The 19,605-nt window shown below is 45.1% G+C and overlaps 1 protein-coding gene across 4 annotated transcripts in view; it reads right to left on the bottom strand.

Moving 5' to 3' along the window:
• The window catches only part of Cfap61 (cilia and flagella associated protein 61), a 217,993-nt gene that overhangs the window by 138,548 nt on the left and 59,840 nt on the right, over positions 1-19,605 (bottom strand). For all 4 annotated transcript variants that reach the window (XM_013512185.1, XM_013512187.1, XM_013512188.1 and 1 more), the window contains 4 exons: positions 16,584-16,649; positions 12,704-12,882; positions 10,882-10,921; positions 7,836-7,975 (listed from right to left, as the gene is read on the bottom strand). In XM_013512185.1, coding sequence (XP_013367639.1) covers positions 7,836-7,975; positions 10,882-10,921; positions 12,704-12,882; positions 16,584-16,649 — 425 coding nt within the window. The remainder of the gene's footprint in view (positions 1-7,835; positions 7,976-10,881; positions 10,922-12,703; positions 12,883-16,583; positions 16,650-19,605) is intronic.

Raw genomic sequence — 19,605 nt, 5'->3', positions numbered from 1 at the left:
TTTCCAGGAGAATCAACAGCGCACCATCTTCCCCTCCAGTTCTCCTTTTATGCTGGTGGCAACCATCTTCAGGTGGGCCTTCCCCACCCAGAACCACGCTCAGTTCAGATGGGTGTTACAAGTTGACCATTAGTTAATCCATCAATGGGTATAAAAAAATTTAAAATTACACATGTGGCCACAGGGTACTTTGGTGGCTGGGGCTGCTCTGTGTGCTTGTATTTGCTTCTGAGGGCTACTTTCCAGATGGTTTTTACTTTGCTCAGACGGCATAGCACAGCTGTAGCCCAGGTGACCTGTTCTCCACAGGCTGAAGCAGGTGGCCACGCTTCTGCTCCTGTCCCTGTTACAGGCAGCAGCTGATTGGCTTTAGTTTTAACTGAAATAGACAAAAGGGACTGTGTCCAGCAAGAAGAAAACCCAAATGTGACAACAGGTATGTGTTCTGACTGTTTTTATGTGGCAAAGGGCAGAAGTATCTGGAAAAACTGAAAAATGAATATATACTCAATTAAATGTATTTTCTTGAAGCTCAGTTATTACAATGGCATTATTAAGAATGGTTCATTGATTCAGTCAATCACAGAGGTTTATTAAACATCTGCAGGATGCCTGGTTTGTGCCGGGTCTGGAGATCCAGCTGAAATAAGACAGTCCACAATTCTTGTGCTACAGGATTGATGGTATACTGATTCAAAAGCCATATTCTGAGAAACAGTTCTGAAATCTCCTAAAATCATAAGTAATGTATATGAAGTTAAACATGGACCATGAGGTATGGAGATCTTTCACTGGGTTTTAGCTATAAAAAAGCCCCTTGAAAATTAAAATTACTTCAAACAAAAGCTTAGTGCTTTATTCTATGTGAAATCCTTAATTAAAATGAAATTGATCTTAAAATATATATGATGTCATGCACACACCAAGAGGAGATGGATTTGGTGGATCCAAGGATTGTCAAATTATCAAGCAGTTAATTCCTTGCCATATTCTCAGATGGATGGTAAAGATACAGAATATCCATTGAGGGCTTATAAAATGGTACTAAGAACTTCTGCAAAGTGAACCTTCAACTGCTAAATAAATATCCAGAAAGACAAATTGCACTTTGCTGTTCACACATCAGATGGAGGCTGGCAGGACTGCAGACAACAGTGGCTCACAGGATGTGTCTAAGTGTGACCTTTGATCTCTCCACAAGCTTCAGAGAAGAAGTCTCCCGTGTCCTTTTGCTGCAATAGTGAGGGAAGGACTTGGTTTTGGGTGCATTGTGTGTCAGCGGGAAGAACAGTACTCTACATCCCTCTCCCTGCTCCATGGACCACCTCACTCAACCTTCCCAGAAGCAAACTTGAGCTGAAAAAACAGAACAGTTGAGCTAGAGTTCAGCTGTCATTCTAAAGCCATCTAGAGCCTGCAAGAGATTCGCTGTGGTTCCCCTCATCTATCCACTGGCTTCTCCATCACCACAAAAAAAGGAAGGAACTCTTCCCTTGGTCACCTTTATCTGCCTGGTTCCTTTCACCTCTGCAGGCGACCTCTCCCTTGATTCCTCTCTCTGATGAATGTGTATAACCAAGCCTGTGATTCAGGAAATGTGCCCTTTCTGTGCCTCCTCCTTTGCAGACTTGGCTACCTGCTTCCCAACAAGATGTTTCCTTTCTCTGTTTTTGGCTTTGTGGCCTTCATAGGTCAGAATTTATAGTATATAATCAGACTACACATGTATGTAATAAAATAAGAAATTGTATAGGAAAGTAGAATACAAAAGACTTACCACTTAACTTTTCAACCTCAAATTAAATGACTGAATTGTTTCAGATATCTACAAATTTGTGTGTGTCCAGTCATTCGACCCTGAAGAAAATGGGCAGCTTTTAGAGGCCAGTCATCGAAGACAAAATGGTGGAAAGAGGAAATGACCCGAGCCTTTCTGATTCTAAAGGGATGCACTACGTAACAGAACCCTAAAAGAATCCTGTAGTCACTGATAGCACATTTAAAACCCACACGAAAGAAACAAGTAAGCAAAAACACTAAAAACCCATATACAAGAAAACAGTAACCACAAAACAAAAAATGAAGTTTCTCTTGGCTTCTATTGAAAAGATTCAGTGAAGAGCAGAAGGAGCAGAGAATTGATATCACTAAACTCTCTCCAGTATAACCTGGCCAGAATAAGCCTAACACGTACTCGGTAAGCAGAACAGTTTAGCCAAGGGGAGCACCGGGGAAAACTGGGGACCAGGCCTGAGAGAGGCACACATAGAAAAGCAAATAAAATGGCCACAGAAGGGAAGGAACTGTGTAAAGGCCAGCCACCTACGGGTATTTTTATTTACCCGGGAGAGCTGACAACTGGTTTATGATCTAACTCAGCAGTATTTGTTTATAGAAAATAATTTCTAGCACAGTACATATAGGTTGGGTGAATAAGCTTGGAACACATTCCTCCAAATTAAAAATGTCAAATTTCAGAGAAACACAGCTTCAGAGAAACACGGTGGCAAAACAGAGTGAGAGGCCAGTTCCCCCAAATGTGTCTCTGCTAATGAGTAAACAAAAAGGCAAATCCCTGGGGATGCTCACAATGGGCCATCCGGAAGGAACGAGGCTTTTTTTAAAAAAAAAGTAGTCCATGTTTGCAGTGCATGTCTACATTCCTTGTGTAGAGCTGACACACGCACATGACACATCTTCATTCCTTTTTCTCTGTTCTTTTCCTCCTCCCTCCTTCTCTTGATCCCCTTCCCATCTAAGAAAGATCTACCTCCCTATTTCCTATTATCTATCTTTTTATTTTGCTCCTTATTTATAATTTGAGTTTCTCATAAAGAGAAATGATGTGCTATTTAAGCTTGTGTGTCCGATTTATTTTACTTAGTATTATGGTCTTAAGGTGCATCCACCTTCCTACAAATGACTCAAGTTTACTTTTATGGCAGAGGAGTGTGCCTTGTGTGTAAATGGATATTTTCTTTATCCATTCATCTGTTGATGGACCTATAGGCTGCTTCCAAAATGGATCAAAGAACAAAATGTTAAAACAGAAACACTTAACCTGGCCCAGGGATATAGCTCAGTGGCTCAGTGCCTGCTTGGCAAGTGTGAGGCCCTGAGTTCAATTCTTGATACCAAAAAAGGAAGGAAGGAAGGAAGGAAGGAAGGAAGGAAGGAAGGAAGGAAGGAAGGAAGGAAGGAAGGAAGGAAGACTTAACCTGCTGTAAGATAAAATAGGTAAAACTCTTAAACAGAACCCCAGTTGCACAGGAAATAGTATTGAGAAGCAACAAATGGGATCCTATTGAAACAAAAAGCTTATGCACAGCAAAGAAAACAACCAACAGAGTAAAAAAGACAACATACAGAATGGGGAAAAAATTTGCTCAGAGGACTACTGACTAGAATATATAAAGAACTCAAAAAATTAGAACTCCCCCAAAATAAAAGACCCAATGAAAAAATGGACAAGTTAAATGAAGAGACACTTCACAGAAGTGCAAAGAATGATGTTTTATGCCATTACAAATGCAATCATAGTAAGTTCAGAGACCTCCTGCAGATGACCATATAAGGTGACAGTGTTACAATGAAAGCCTTTGGTTTATGCACACTTACCCGAATGTGAACACAATGTTAGGAAATGTTCTCAGCTCTAAGACCGAGTGGTCCCTAAGGGAAATGAGGGACCAGGGTGTAGAATTTGTTGATGGAAGAGGTGACTGTCACTAACAACCTAATGAATTATTCACCCCTGTGCTCGCCCGCATGGCCAGAGGGCAGACAGAAGAATGATTTCCCAAGGGAAGAAGAAGGAAATGAGGTGGGAGACCAGAACATGAGGTCATGAAATTTGAAGTAACCAAACCTGGAACAATTTATCCCAAATGTCAAGAGAAGTGAGACAAAAAATAGAAGCACATGATATATTTTTAAACTATGGTATGAAGAGTGCAGGAGTCTGGAACCTGTGCCCTCAAGGTGCCACCTCCCTTAGGGCTCTGCTCTGGGCCACCCCTCCTGTGCACCTGGGGCCAGCAGTGGCTTCCGTGCTCATTGCCAGCCTCCTGTCTCGTTGGCCTCATCTCTTACCTGAGACAGATCTCATCTCTCCTGTATTTATACCCTTCTCCCTGAGCTAGAATGCAGGTCCCAGAGGCCGACTGTCTTTGGTATCTGTCTATCGGGGTTGCCTGTTCCCCGGCACCTGGGATGGAGGTAGCGCACCAGTGCAGTCAAGGATGTGTGCTTTCCTGGATGAATTAAGGGCTTTGCTGAGGGCCTCTGGGAAAGCAGGTGACCCTTAGCCAGCACCCTGTCCCCTGCAGTGCCACACAGGTGTCAGCCTGGGACACGGTGTCATCTTGCCAGTGTGGTGGAAGGCACTCAAGGAGGAACTGAAGCAGGACTGGACACAGCAGATGACAGGGAAGAGACAAAGGCCTTTCAGGAACAAACCTTAAAGCCCCACCTGTCTCTGGACCTCGAGCTCCTATGGTGGAAGCCACTTTGAGTTGCGCTGTCTTTCATTTCCAACTGAAAGTGTCCTCCCTGCTTGTCTAAGTTGTGAAATTTAAGACGGTTTTAGAAAAGCACAAGTTAAGGGGAAGAGGCACACAAAAAGAAAGAGCAAGCAACCAGAAGCAGAAAGGAAAGGAGAGAGAAAGGGAAGCATTACTTGGTATAAATGGAAAAAAGATTCATAAAGCTGTTACAGTCCATATACGCACATAAAGTCTAGCTGGAGGGTTTTTTGGTACATTATAGAAGGAATTCAAAGAACCAAAAGATCACCAGGTAATGAAAAGTTTAAAGCAGGCATGGCTGGCATGGTTATAGAAAATCTGTATGTGGAAGAGAATCACAATTTTTTACACCAAATACTATATTCATTAAAAAGCAGAAATACCTGCGGACAGCCTGAGCTGTAATGTGCATAAATCAGCGTAAGTGCCTGTTAGGAAAACAGATTTCTGGACAGACTGACATGCAGAAGGCCTGGGGAAGGGCCTGAGACTGCATTTTTGCCCCTTCTCAGTGGATGCTGCGGCTGTGATCTGTGGGTCCTGCTTGCAGGGGAACAGAGGAGCATATGAAGTGAGGACCTGTCTTTGAGTAAAGAGGAGGTGACCTTCAGAAGGGAAACCATGGACAAAGGGGCAGATGCTGCAAGATGCTGAGGTCTGCAATGGCCCTCAGCACTGTCAGGTCACCCTAGATAGGCTTCTTCAACATGAGGGGCCAGCCAACTGCAGGACAGCCTCCACATTAATAGCCAGTGTGAGTGCCCACAACACAAGGGTGTCTGTCACAGAGCCTCACCTCATGGTGCTGAGTCACAGAGGGCTCTGGCTGCTGCACCTGGCCCTTCCTCCTCCCCTGGCTGAGACACAGGTGCCAGGGCAGGAGAATGACTACAAGAACAACCTGGCACTGCTAGAGAATACGAGGGCACCAGGGCTGGAGAGAGAGGGCCCCGCAGAGGCAGTATTGCATCCCAGCACTGATGCCAGGGGCCCATCATGGTGACAGATGGTCTCTTCTGAGGTCACTCCACACTCACATTTCTGAACTATGTCATGTGCATTGTGGGATTCCTTCAAATTCATTTGTTAGCACAATCAAGTTTTTAAAATACAAACATCTCTGGAACTTGAGAATGTGAGGATGTCCTTCTACCACGTCTTTGTAGGACTCTCTTCAGTTTGTCTAGACTCCTTTCTCTCAGCCAGCCAAGATCAGTCAGGAGCCTCAGCCTTAAGAGAGTGGAGGGCAGAAAGACATCATACCTTACTCAGAGCTGGACAGAGAGCTGGATAATCCTGACAGGCAAACCTTCCATTTCTAACAATGCATGTTTGATTTCCCCACACTGATTGTTAGGCTAAGAATTTAGTGTGAAGAGTTAAAGGAGTGATCCACTCTTTGTGTAGATGGCCCAGAATCATGTCCACAAAAGGGACATCCCTGCTGGTGACCATGTAGGGTTTGAGGGCATCCTCCTTTTCAGTACTGTGCCCACCTTCCTGATCTGGAAAAGGGACAGGACAGCAGTGGCACCCAGAGGAGCCCAAGAATGTCAGGGCTGAGAGCCCGGTGGTGGGTGGTGGGTGGTGGGTGGCAGGCAGTGGGAGGCTGATGCTCAGGTTGAGAAGGGAGGCTCCCGAGGAGACTGCAGATGGCCATGGGGACAAAAATATGACTCATAGGAAAAATGACACGAAAACAATTTCAGCTGATGAATCTTTAATTTTTCAGAAAAGAACCCAGGTGTACATGATTTGCTCCAATTTTATATGCAAGTGATTAAAAAGATGAAGTTGAAAATGGTTAAAAAGAAAAACCAGATCCTGCTGCCGCCAGGAGTAATTCCCAGAGAAGCTGCAGGTCTCAGCATTGCAAAGCTTTGTCTGCATTTTCAGCAATAGTAATACACACTCACAGTAAAAACAAAGTATGGGAGACAATGAATGTATATATGAAATGTGAATTAAGTAACGAGCCTGCGAATATTGAGGCCACTCCTACAGCCAGACTACAGATGGTTCCTAGATCCTGTGCTACCTGTCAGCACTCAGGGTTCCCATGCATCTATTCAGAATGAGAATCCCAAAACAGAAAAAATACCACCAAAGCATTCTACTTAGTAATGCAGATTATAAACTTTGAAAAAAAACCTAGTATTTGAATCATAATAAAATTTAAAATTTTGGTGGATACAAATTAATCGTATTTTCTATTATGTACACAATGCATATGATTTTTAAAAAACCAAACAGAAATAAACAGCCTAATTAAAAGGTACGTAAGGGTTCTGAGCAGACACCTCACTAAAGAAGATATACAGATAGGAAGGAAGTGTTGGAGATGTGCTGATCCTAAACCGCTCAGCATCATACAGCACTAGGGAACTGCAGATTTAAAACCACAATGAGGTGCCCGTCTTTATACCATAAAAAAAGATCTTGTTTTTTTTTCCCCACATTTTGTGTGTGTCGCGGGTGCTGGGAGTCTAACCCCAGCTGCCTGTGCATGCAAAACACACTGTTTACACTTCACCATGTGTTTATAATCTTCAGAAGGCATGGACCATGCCTGTATGATGTTCACTAATGTACTCCAAAAGAACTTGGCACCAACCTTAACACTGTGGATATATTTTCTAATTCTTTATGCTTCCATATTTATATTTAACTCTTCAATCACCTCTGAATCTATTTTACCTTAAAGTATGAAGTTTCTATCTTTATTTGGTCCCACCATTTACAGAATAGTCCTTTTCCCACCCTTGTGTCACCCGTATGAGCATTTCTGCACGTGGACAGCAGTGCCTTGCTTCATAAATGCTTCTTTTCATGAGCAATTCAGTTGGCAAACAGAAGCTTTTGGCAAAATTTTGCTTCCATTCTTGTACTCTGTATCAGATGACGAACATGCATCTTTCCCGCACGAACATGAATGCGGCTATCTTCCCCAGAATCAAGGAAGGAATTAAGATCATGAACTGAAGCACCACCACAAACACACATTCACACACTGAAGTCTCAGTGTATCAGGTCTGTGGTGGGGCTGTTTCTCCTGCTACATTGTCCTTCCCACAGAATTTGTCACCAAGGCACTAGTTCAATGACTGATCTGCGCTTTAATATCTGACAGGACAAGTCTCTTCTCAGCACTGCTCTTTCCCTAAATATGTTATTTCAAATTACTTGGTCAAGCTCCCTTCTAATAAAAAGCTATCTTTACATTGTTAAATTAAAATAGCAGGGAGTTCCAGATTCCTTTCTCTATTTAATTTCATAGGTTCTCATCTGGCCCAGCACGTAGCCACTTACTTGAACAGCCCGGCCCGGTGGAAGACGTAGAGGTCATGTTGGAGTGTGCAGTCATTGAAGGGGATGACCTTCATGAAGTTCTGAATAAGGACAAACTCAGGGGTGAGCTGGGGCACGGAAATGATGCAGAAGTTCTTGTCCTAGTGTGATCAAAAGCCAGGGCACACACGAAGCACAAAAAGCATGTATCATTAAACATGTTCCTGCTACAAGGCACTAAGGAAACAGAGGCAAAATCATGGGGACCCACTCAGACTGCTTCAAATTTCAGGGGTGTCTAAGCACACCTGAGGATATGACCCCACTTGTCTAGTACAAGTACACAGTGGAATACAGTTAGGTAACCATGAGTTAGCACAGGTAAACACATGCGCTGGTTACAGCCCTATGTAAGAATGTAAATATGAGATAGCAACCTGTATAAGAATTATACAGTAAAGATGCAGGCAGCTCTGATACTCTGCTCTGCTCCATGCTGCCTGCTGTTGTTGCTGATGTCTTGCACAGGTGCATTCTTTAACCTGGGGACCTCACCCACAAGTCTCCCTTGGCCTCTGCCCCCAGCAGGCTGACAAAAATGTATGTGAAAGATTCCCAGTTAACTTCCTATATTTTCAAAAGTAATCACATAAAATTCAGGGAGATGCAACTATAAGATAGAAAAAATATCTGTGAGTCTGACTGAACCCTGAATAAGTGAACATTAGGAATAATGGCATCTATTTGAGATACCTCTTTGATGGAGATGGCTTTTCAAGCTAAGAACAATTGTTCTTGTGAATTCACAGAGCCAATGAGGCAGCACGGTGTCCAGGCAAAGGCCTTGGCCTTACTTTGTGAGGTGGCAGAAGACACGTCAGGCCCTCTGGCTCTAAGATTCTATGATTACACACAGTCTGGGTTGTTGAAATGTACCATGGGTTTGTGCTGCAGGTGAAGGTGGGTCCAAATGTCCTGATGGGTGCCTTCCAGACATGCACTTCTGGCCTTCAAGACCTGCACTTCTGGCCTTCCAGACCTGCACTTCTGGCCTTCCTGATCTGCACTTCCTGCCTTTTTGACTTGCACTTTCCTATATGGTAGCCATGGCCGCATCCAGCTAATGAGCATTTGTAATGTGGCTGTTGATTGAACAACTGAATTTTTAATTTCACTTCTTTTAAATTTAAAAGCTGGTATTCAGTTCCACTTATTAGAAAAGTTTTATGTGTGATCAGATTAGGTGAATAGATTTTAAGGCATTTTAGAACCTACTCATCCCAATGTGAATATGTGAACTTCCTCATCCAACTGTAGATTTTATGAGACCCAAATCCAGATTAAGTATTTCTGATGAAAATGCAGTACTTATATTGAGAAATGCTGTAATATAAAATAAAAATTCACTTTCAAAGACTTTGTGTGAAAAAAAAAGAATGTAAACTAGCTCACTAATAATTTGTTATACTAATTGCATGTTGAAATGGTAAGTTTGGAGACACCAAGCAAGATGAACAGGTTATGAACATGGGGGCTGCTGGCCCCTTTCACCTGGTGCTCATGTCACACAGAATCTCCAGGAATGGCTGGCGGGGTCTGCATTGTGTCTGCAGCTGGGCAGTTCTGGGCCGCTCTGGGCTGCTGCTGTTCCCTGCAGCCACTTGACCCTCTGCCAGGGCCCTGCAGAAGCAGCCTGCTCTTCCCAGAGCTAATTTGTCCCTCTGGGACCTCGCTTCCCCTTGAACCCTGTGAAGGCATCACTTGTGCTAATCCAAAGCCCTGGGGATGTGTATGCAACCCAAAGGGAGTGAATCGTTATTTGACTTTATCTTCCTTCTTTCCAGCAAAATAACACTGCTTCTTTTGGGAAACTGTAGAGTCAGGTTGCAAACTACTCGAGCTGAAAATAAGGCTTGGGGGCCAAGTCTCGGTGGGCTTCCTTGGGGAGGGGAGGCTCACTATAATGAGTTGCTTTAACTTGGACTTGGAAGGATTAAGGACGAAGTAATGAAGGTATTTTGTTCCTGTTTCCTCATATCTCAAAATCAAATAGGATTTAAAAAGTAAATAAGTTTTCTGCTGCTTTAGGCTGGTATTTTATAATGCTAAAGATCTGCCTTTATATAGGCTTTAAAATAAGAATTAAACTTAGTGAAATTTCTTTGAGGCAAATTAGGGGAGACCAGCTTTGTAAATTCTCTGTTCATGGTGATCTATGTTGCTTTATGAGCTTCTAAAATGCCTTAAAATTAATTCAAAGAAATTACTGTAGAGAATATATTGCCTTATTATAAGGCTTCATTATATTTAAAAAATGAGGAAATAAAGCCCAATATTACATGTTCTTTAGACAGCATAATTAAACTATATTTATTTCTGCCTCAGCAGAAGGAGTACAAGGAAATATAAAACAATAGACAGTTGGCTTGGAATTGGCCACATGAAGGATGGCAACTGCTGGAAAAGGCCTCAGAGAAACCTGGTTTGTCTCGCAATTGTCCTCTCTGCCTGCTTTCTTCCTCCCAGCAAAGTGAAAAGAGGAGGGGTAGGAGCTGCATCCAACAACATTGAGCCCAGGAAGGAAAAAGTCGGAGACCACCAGATGGGAGAGGCAGCTGGCACGCAGGTGTGGCTGGTCCCTTCCACATGCCACCAGCATTGGTCAGGCCCAGGAGCAAGCACAGAAACCACCCCCAAAGCTTGTCCACAGATCACTGTGGAAGACATGGGGTCAGTGTAACCTGTCAGTTGCACAATACTGTAATTCATGCTAGCATCATCTCTGACATTTTCCTATACTATGAGCCTGTAATAAAACACCTGTAAAGCTATCTCTAAAAGGAATTATGCACTGAAAGAAAACTTAGTGTGACGGAAGAATTATGGAACAAGACAATATTTTTTATGTGCAAGAGTTCCTAACCTTACTCTCAGAACACAGAAGCAGTTCAAACCTCAACATTCACAGCACTATAAATGCCTGTGCAATGACCATGGAATTTTACTTTTCTACACTGTATCTAAAGTACAAAACCAATGGTAATACCCAATCTCAGCATGTACTTACAGGAAAGAGACTGAAAACAAAATTCATGAAATCCAGCGACCTGTGAACAAGACAGGGCACACTGTCAGTGGCCTGCACAAGAAAAGAGCAGGGGAAACATCTGAGAAGATCTATGGCTCTCTCTCTGTCAGGCAGAGATTAGCCGACCACCACTCAGAACATGTGTCCAACAGAATGTAGGTCACAAGTGTCTTGTGTCAGTAGTAAAGTATTTTGTAGATGAAGTCACTGTCATAGCAGTTAATAATCTCTGCATATTTGAAAAGTCACAGGAAGCCTGGCATGGTGCTGTATGCCTATAATCTCAGCACGCGGGAGGCTGAGGCAGGTAGATTGCTGTGAGTTTGAGACCAGCCTGGACTACACAGCAAGACCTTGTTTCAAAACAAAAAACAAAAAAGCCATAGGAAAGACAGTCATTGTGCAGCCAAGATCTGATCTGAGTTGAGCACAGATGTGAGTAGGTTAGAGGCCTATTCTTGTTCTCTGTTATATGGAAAAAAAGACTTTCTGGCCAGTTTTTGGTTCACATCCACAGGAAATCCATACTGGGTCATTAGATTTGTGTTTAAAAATCCAAAAGTGACATTTAGGCACACTCATCAAAATGCACAGGAGAAAGGAATATTATGACAAGTCTAGCAGGGCTTCACAGGCTTTTAAGATGCCTGTAACATAATTAGAATTTTTAAAATTTCTCTTTTCAAGCTTCAAGATTGCCACAGAGGCTGAAAATTTAATGTAAAAAAAAAAAAAAAAAGAAAAAGAAAAGCAAACTATTGTTTAGAGGAGCCTGGGAGACTGGAGGTATGTTCAAAAACATCTGCTAAGACACAGGGCTTGGCCCTGTGCTGGGTCATCTAAAGGTACTCCAGAACATCTGGTCTGTCGAAAGTGACAGTCATTTCCTCCTCTAGACTGGCCTGGGGTAGCTGCTGGATGGGTGATGTGCTACAGGAGCTGTGGAACGTGGGAGATGAGGGCAGTGTTCAGGTCCAGACTTGGGATGAGGGCAGCAAGTCCTGAATGGTGGGCACACAGAGGCGCAGGCAGGGGAACAGGCATCCCAGGTGTCCACGGATGCCCTCTGCCACCTGACATCTGGGTGAGGCTGCAGCCCCAGGTGCAGGGCAGGGCTCAAGGCAAGAGACTGAGCCCATTCTGAGGCCCAACTTGGTCACTGTCACTGACTCTGGAATATGCACACAGTCCATCAGGCCTTATGGGACTTCAGCTGGGAGTCTGAGCCCTAACCAAAGTGTCCCCACTTCAGTGGATGTCTATGTAGACCAGAGACTGTCAGCAATCGTGGTCCCAGGCTGAGGCCACCACAGAGGACAGGGACAAAGCGGCAGAGAGAAAAGACTGGTCCCTGGTTCAGCCAGCTATATCTGGGCTCAAACCCTATTTGAATTAGCCCTACAACTGGACTCAGGCGGTACACCTTTTTCCCACAATGCCAATTTCAATGGGATTTCCTATTACTTCAAAGCAAAAGACTCTAGATAAGAAGGAACCCAAATCCAAAGTCTGGTAACTTCGGAGAATGGGAGCAGCATGTGGTCAGTTTCCAGATCCCCAGTGTGATCCAGGGAGCCCAGACCTTGCCAGCTTTCATGCCTGCCTCCATACCCCTGGCCCAAGTCTGATGGATTAGGATCTCTGGGTGGGGCCCAAGACTCCATTGTTTGAAAAATTCCCTAAGGGATGTAGATGCGGGGTGCAAGGTTTGGAAACACTAGCTGTGCAAAATAAAAACACTGGGCCACCAATGTCACAAGTAGTCTTGACCCTAACAGACCCCATGGAGACCAGCACTTGCCTCGCTTCGTACTTCTCATCGATACAAAAGAGCTGAATGCAGAACACGCTGGGGGCTCCCCTGTAGACTGGACGGAAGTGGCTGGGCTCCTTGGGTAGCTGGATGGATGCTGAACTCCAGCGGCTGACACCATGTTCCTGCTCACCAGTCAGGGAAAGCAAGCTGAGTTTATCTAAGTCCTATGGCAGGGAGAGAAGAGGCTTCCATGGGACTCCTGTTCATTTGGGCAGGCTAACGAGCCAGTGGTTGTACCATCTTTACTTTACACTGTTCCTAGCAAGGTGACTGTCTTACCTACAAACTCATTGTAACCCAGGCCTATTTTTAAAAAGCTCTTAATGAAGCCAGGTGTGGTGGCCCAGGCCTATAATCGCAGCGCTCTGGGAGGCTGAGGCAGGAGGATCAGAAGTTTGAGCCCAGCCTGGGTAATGGTTAGGAAGACCCTGTCTCAGAATAAAAAGGCCTAGGGATGTATCTCTGTGTGAAGGTCTTGGGTTCAGTCTCCCATACCATACACACACACACACACACACACACACACACAATGTTCTTAATGAGATTCAGAATTTATAAAATGATTAAGACAAGTTCTCCCACACAGGTCAGAAAATAAATGTTTTCAGTTAGCTTTTGATACAAGATCTGTTTTTAACCACATCACTGGGTAGAGATTAGAGCACTATCGTTACACACACATACACACACACACACACACATCTCCATCAACAAAACAGTTCTGCCCCCAAACTGTTCCCATTTTGATTTTGCGGCACGAAGATTTCTAGGTCTTGCCACTGCTCAGGTGGTGCTGGGCTGGTGTGGCAGTGAAGTCAAAACAGGAAGGACCTGATTTTAGGGGCCTCTGGAAAGGGGTTACCCACTGGCAAAACCGATTTATTCTGAGATCTTTCTTGGGTTCTTTTACATCAAAGTCATACATGCATACGGTAAAAAAGTAATAATAGCACTGAAATTTATCGGACATCAGCAGCTCCCTGTCTCTCTCCCTGCCCCATTAGCTGGCACTTTCAATGTTTTCATTTTGGGGGGATTTACCCATTTCTGAATAATATGTTTATGCTAGTTCTTAATTCATCAGTTTTTGAAATTTCTTACTGGGTATTGCTGCAGTGGGTGGATTTAACCCTTTTACCCTTCCCTCTCCCCCAGTTCTATCTCCCCAGTAGTATATATACATCACAATCAGTGTTACAATCAGTTCAATCAGTACTTACATTAGTATGAATATGTAAGCATTACTGTGAATATATAAGTATTACTAACGAAGATGTGGTATTGCTAAACACAGTCATATAATGTGACTGTTTTCATTCATATACTTTGTTTTTATTTGCTTGGTTTCCTAATTTTTTTCACATACTTGATCAGATTTGCCAGGTGTTGGACAGTATTATTTTCTGAGCATTCAAGCATTTGAACTGTCTGTGAACTTCGTTTTTCCACCTCACCCTCCTCTGGACTTGCAGTTCCCAGGCTGCAGCACCCTCTTGCTCTTGGCTGCTGCTCCTGAGGTGCATTTCCTCACTCCTGGGTTAGGCCCTTTTAGCACTGGAGCACCTTTCCAGCTTCCAAAAAAGACCACAGTGAGTGGAAGGCAAAACTCAATAGCACCTGGATAATGAGGGCACTGTGTGGGATGAGCTGGCAGAGACGCCAATGGGGCGGCACCCCCAAGTCATGTTATCTGGAAGTCTCTCCTTTGGGCCTGCCAGATTTAGTGTGTGTGGTTCTAAAGCCTCTGCACAGGAGCCTGTGGCATGCAAAGCAGTGGCCCCAAAAGTGTGCACACCCTCATTCCTGGAACCCCGGCTGTACTACCTCAGGGGGGCAAGGGACCCTGCAGATGCCATTCAATTAGGGATTCTGCCATGAGAGTAGGTGGAGTATCACATGAGTGCCATGAATCATGAGTCCTCACTACAGGGAGGCAGGGGGCCAGAGTGGGGTGGGGCTAAAGTTAGGGTTAGGGCACTTTGTGTCCAGGAACACAAGTGCCTTCAGGTAACGGCACAGGCAAGGCAACCATCTCCTCAGCTCCTCCAGAACGAACAGGGCCCTCCCTGGGAAGACTTCAGTACAGCAAGGCTCCTGGCCTCCAGAACCTCAGAATAATACAGGTCTGTGCTGCTTTGAGCCACCAAATCTGTGATGATTTGTAACAGCAGCGACACAAAACTGCAGGGCCAGGGCCCCGGAACACAGAGCTCCTCCCACTGCTGTGTGCTCCCCCAGCGTACCACCTCACATGTGCAGGAGCCTGAGCTTGGAGCTGCATCTTCTTAATTTCTGAGAACAGTCACCGGGTTGCTTCCCTTGAGATCCAGTAGATGAGCTAAGTGGTATAGGTAGGGAATTGAGGTTCTGATCAACTCACCTCAGGCTGTGTGCAGCCCTGTTCCTCACCCGCCTTTAGCCAAAGCTCCTGTCCCCCCTCACCTTCCTGCCTGGGCTAAGCTAGTGTAAACTCCTCCATCGATTTTCTGGATTCCAAATATTTTTAAAGTGCTTATCTTCCAATAACTCTTCTCTGTCTCATTGCCTTTGTGGATTTGGGTCATTTTAGTGTTTTCTTGCAGCAGGGTCAGGAGATAAACTCGGAGATGAAGCCTCACTGTTTACCCAGATGCCCTCAGGGTCCCACAGGTTCTTTGCTAGGTTGGGGACCATCCCTGCCCCCCACATCCTTGTTGGAGGAGTAAAGGACCACTCAAGAGGACACCACCAACTCCAACTCCAAAACGAGCACCCCAGCAGGAGACCAGGCACGACACCCCAGAGGTAAAGGAGCTCCAGCTCCCTCCAGGCACAGGCTGAAGGCCACAGCCGCCCAGTATGTTCCCCTGCCCTCCTGCGGGGTGGGCAGTGGTGGGCGCCTAGAGGGCTCTCGTGGGGTCCACCCTCTGTGTTCCAGCTCCAGGCTTTGCCCTCCAGCCCAGTGACAGCCTCGAGAGAGGGAGACATTTGTTCTAGCTGACTTCTGCAGAAACTCCTTAACAGTTCAAAATCTGGGCAGAAGGTGGGTGCATGCACGGCCCTCCAGCAGAGCCCCAAGGTCTGCAGTCAATGGTCAGTGCACGTGTCCCAGGGCCACCCTGAACCTGACTGCCCAGTCCCTTTCCCAGCTGACACATGGAGTCCACTGACCATCAACAGGACCTCTCTGGTGCACATAGCACCATGGAGTGCAACATCTTACGACGCCTCCCTCTGCTCCTAGGAGGAGGAGAAGGAACCTGTGCAGGGTCCACAGAACCTGGCCATTCCAGGCCCCTGGCTCCCTAGCAGGAATGGAGGGCACCTGGAGTGTACACTACCGGTTTGACTGAGGAACACGTACAAAGGGTGGGCGGGGCGGAGGGAAGCCAGGGACACCTCTGGAGGAGTCACACCCCTCATGGCTGAAATCAGTAACTGGAGAGGCAGGCACCGGAACCTGAGAGACACATGAAGGACACAAAGTACCTTCAAGTGTGCACAGTGTATGTGCACATGTGTGCGTGCAAGTACAAACGTGCAAGCATGCGCTACAACACAGAGTCCTGCAAACTTTCTGCCTCTGCAAAATGTGTTCTTTTTTGGCATGGGGAGGGAGAAAAGGGTTATTTACTGAAATTGTGACAAATAATCAATGTATAAAACATTACTCCAAGCTCTGGGGGGCACCTAACCACCTAAGAAATTCTTAGCCACAGGGTCTGGTAAAGCAGGGGGCTTTGTGGAGCTGGTGGGACAGAGGCATTGGGTGTGAACTGGGAAAGAGGCACAGTCTGGTAGGGGAAAGGGTGCTCATAATTGAGGGGGTTGGGGTGAACTTGGAGGGGTGGTGGCCAGCTGGCAGGCAAAACCCTGCACACCCTACCTGTATTTCACTGACATTTTCACTGTGGACTGCTGAGAGCACTTCCGCTTCTTCCATGACTTTTTCCTGCAAATGACAACAGCAACACCCAAGAATTAACGGACCCCCAGCACCCCAAGGCCAAGCTCTAGAGCAGCAAACCCTGACTGGGAGGCCCTGGCAAAGTGATGAGGCCACAGTTTCCTCAACTGTAAAGAGGAGCAGAAACAATTCTACTTCCTCAGGTTGCTAGGAGGATAAAATAAGAATAGAAAGGGAGAATGAGGATGGACAGATGGATCGATCAATGATGGATGATTGACAGGTGACGGGTAGATGCGCAACACATTTCTGTGGATGTTAGTTATGAAGCCATTATTCTGATTTGTCTATGTAACTACAGAGCTGCACTGCTTTTTTAAAACCAGCTTCAGGCTAAAACCCGGACATCTTCGGGAAGCCCGGTGAGTCTGGGCTCTGCCTCCTTGACCAGCGTGCAAGGCAGGTGAAACCTCGGGCACACTCTGGGGCCTCAGTGGCTACCCGCCACACCTATAGTGTGTCTGCCCGGGCTGGGCTGAGCCCAGCAGGAAGCCTGGTGAGTCTGGGCTCTGCCTCCCTGACCAGCGTGCAAGGCAGGCAAAGACTTGGGCACCCTCTGAGGCCTTGATGGGTATTTGCAACACCATAGTGTGTGGGCCCGAGCTGGGTTGAACCCCAGACATCTTCAGGAAGCCCGGTGAGTCACAGCTTTGCATCCCTGACCAGCGTGCAAGGCAGGCAAAACCTCGGGCACCCTCTGGGGCCTAGGAGGCTCCCTGCCACACCCATAGAGTGTCTTCCAGGGCTGGGCCCAACATCAGACACCTTTAGGAACCTGGTGAGCTACTCTGGTGCCTCCGCTACTAGGGTTTGAGGCATGTGGATCCCTGGACAACTTCTGGGGCCTTGGTGGTCACTGCCAGAACAACTCACATTCCCCCTGGCAGCTCAGCTAAAACCTGAACCTAGTCAGCGGCCTTGGGGAGCTCACCTTCACCCCTCCCCTTCCAGTGTGGGAAGCAGGCTCTGTCCCGGGCAATATCTGAAGCCTCGGTGAACTCGACCTGCATCCCCTCCTACTCTTGTGGAAGCTGGGCCTAACCTCAGTCAGTCTCAGGAATGACGACAAGCCTCGTCCACCCTTCTTACACACTCCTGGGAGCCAACTGAATGCAAGAAAGGTCAGGAGCATCTGGGACGCCACCTTGCCACCACTCACCAGCACAGGAACTACACTGAGCACTGGGGATCTTCAGACTCTCGCCCTACCACTCACAACAATCAGGACAGTGAGACTGCACTAGAGGGAGTCTCTGGTTCTTCAAAAATGATAAAACAAAGGAGCAAAACACAATCCCAGGCCTCCACACCACCCAAAACAAGTCCAGGAGGCATCAACACAGAAGAGTCCAGAAGTCATACACCTGAAATTCCTGAAATGATAGTAACTGAAGCAAAGAAACAACTCCATCAGGCCATAGAAGACAGTAGATCAGAAATAATGTCTCAGGTGAGAAAAGAAATGACAACAATAATGAAAGAGATGTTCAGCATATCCAATGACATAGAAAAGAAAATAGAAGAGCATAGACAACTCAATGAAACCTTCAGGGAACAATATAGAAAAGAACTAGAAGGTATAAAACAGATGCAAACAGATATCCGGGAACTTAAACATTCCATTGAAAGCTTGCAAAACCACCTGAACAAAGCTGAAGGTAGACTTTCAGACCTTGAAGACAGCGTTGCCACTAATGAACGTGAAAGGAGGGATCTCTTAAAGACAACAAGGAACCAGGAAATAACAATGCAACAACAACTGCAAGACAATCCAACAACTGCAAGACAAAGCAAAGAGAAACAATGTCAGATTAATAGGTATTAATGAAACAGCAGGCAACAACATAAATGACATAAAAAGACTATTTGCAGAAATAATAGCAGAAAATTTCCCAGGCATGGTAGAAGAATCAGACATCCAGATAAGTGAAGCATATAGAACTCCAGTTAATCATAACCAAAGTAAATCTACCCCCAGACATATAGTGATCAAGATCCTGAAAACTCAACAAAAGCTCATGATATTAAAAGCTCTTAGAGAAAAGAAGCAGATCACCTGTAAAGGAAAGCCTATCAGAATCATGACAGACTTCTCAACACAAACCATCAAGTCAAGAAGAGCTTGGAGTGAAGTATTTCAGGTACTGAAAGAAAACAACTTCCAACCCAGACTGACGTACCCTGCAAAGCTATCTTTCAAATTTAATAGAGAAATAAAATATTTTCATGATAAAGAACAACTGAAGAAATTCATGAATGCCAAACCAATCCTACAAAGAGTACTAAAAGATATACTAGAAAATGATAAAACAGACCACAACTTCAAGAACAACAACAGAAAGGAACCAACAAGCAGAGCAAGCAATTAAACAGAGGGAAAAAGGAGGATCCAACAGCAGGAAAACAGCATGACAAAGATAAGCTAGTACATATCAGTTACAACCATCAATGTAAATGGTCTCAAGGCACCAACCAAAAGGAGCAGACTTGCAGAGTGGATTAGAAAATAAAACCCAACTCTATGCTGTATACAAGAAACACAATTAACTCAAAAGGAAATTCAAAGACTGAAAATTAAAGGGTGGAAAACAATACTCCATGCGAGAGGAACCCAGAAAAAAGCGGGTGTAGCTGTTCTGTTTGCAGGCAACATGAACTTCAAACCAAGAACAATCAAAAGAGATAAAGAAGGTCACTACATACTTGTGAAGGGGAAGCTTCAAGAGGAAGAGATAACAATTGTAAACATCTATGCACCAAATATAGGAGCACCCACCTATATAAGACAAATTCTAACAGACATGAAAAATGAAATAAGCAGCAACACAACTGTAACAGGGGACTTTAACACACCATTGTCACAAAGAAATAGATCAACTAGACAAAAAACGGAACTCAACCAAACATGTGAACATATGGACTTAGTAGACCTTTACAGAGT

Source organism: Chinchilla lanigera, unplaced genomic scaffold (genome assembly GCF_000276665.1).
Source record: "Chinchilla lanigera isolate Chin_1 unplaced genomic scaffold, ChiLan1.0 scaffold00014, whole genome shotgun sequence".
In the NCBI taxonomy this organism is placed as follows: Eukaryota; Metazoa; Chordata; class Mammalia; order Rodentia; family Chinchillidae; genus Chinchilla; species Chinchilla lanigera.
The sequence above is the reverse complement of the archived record's forward strand: the minus strand, read 5'-3'. Positions and strand labels throughout refer to the sequence as shown.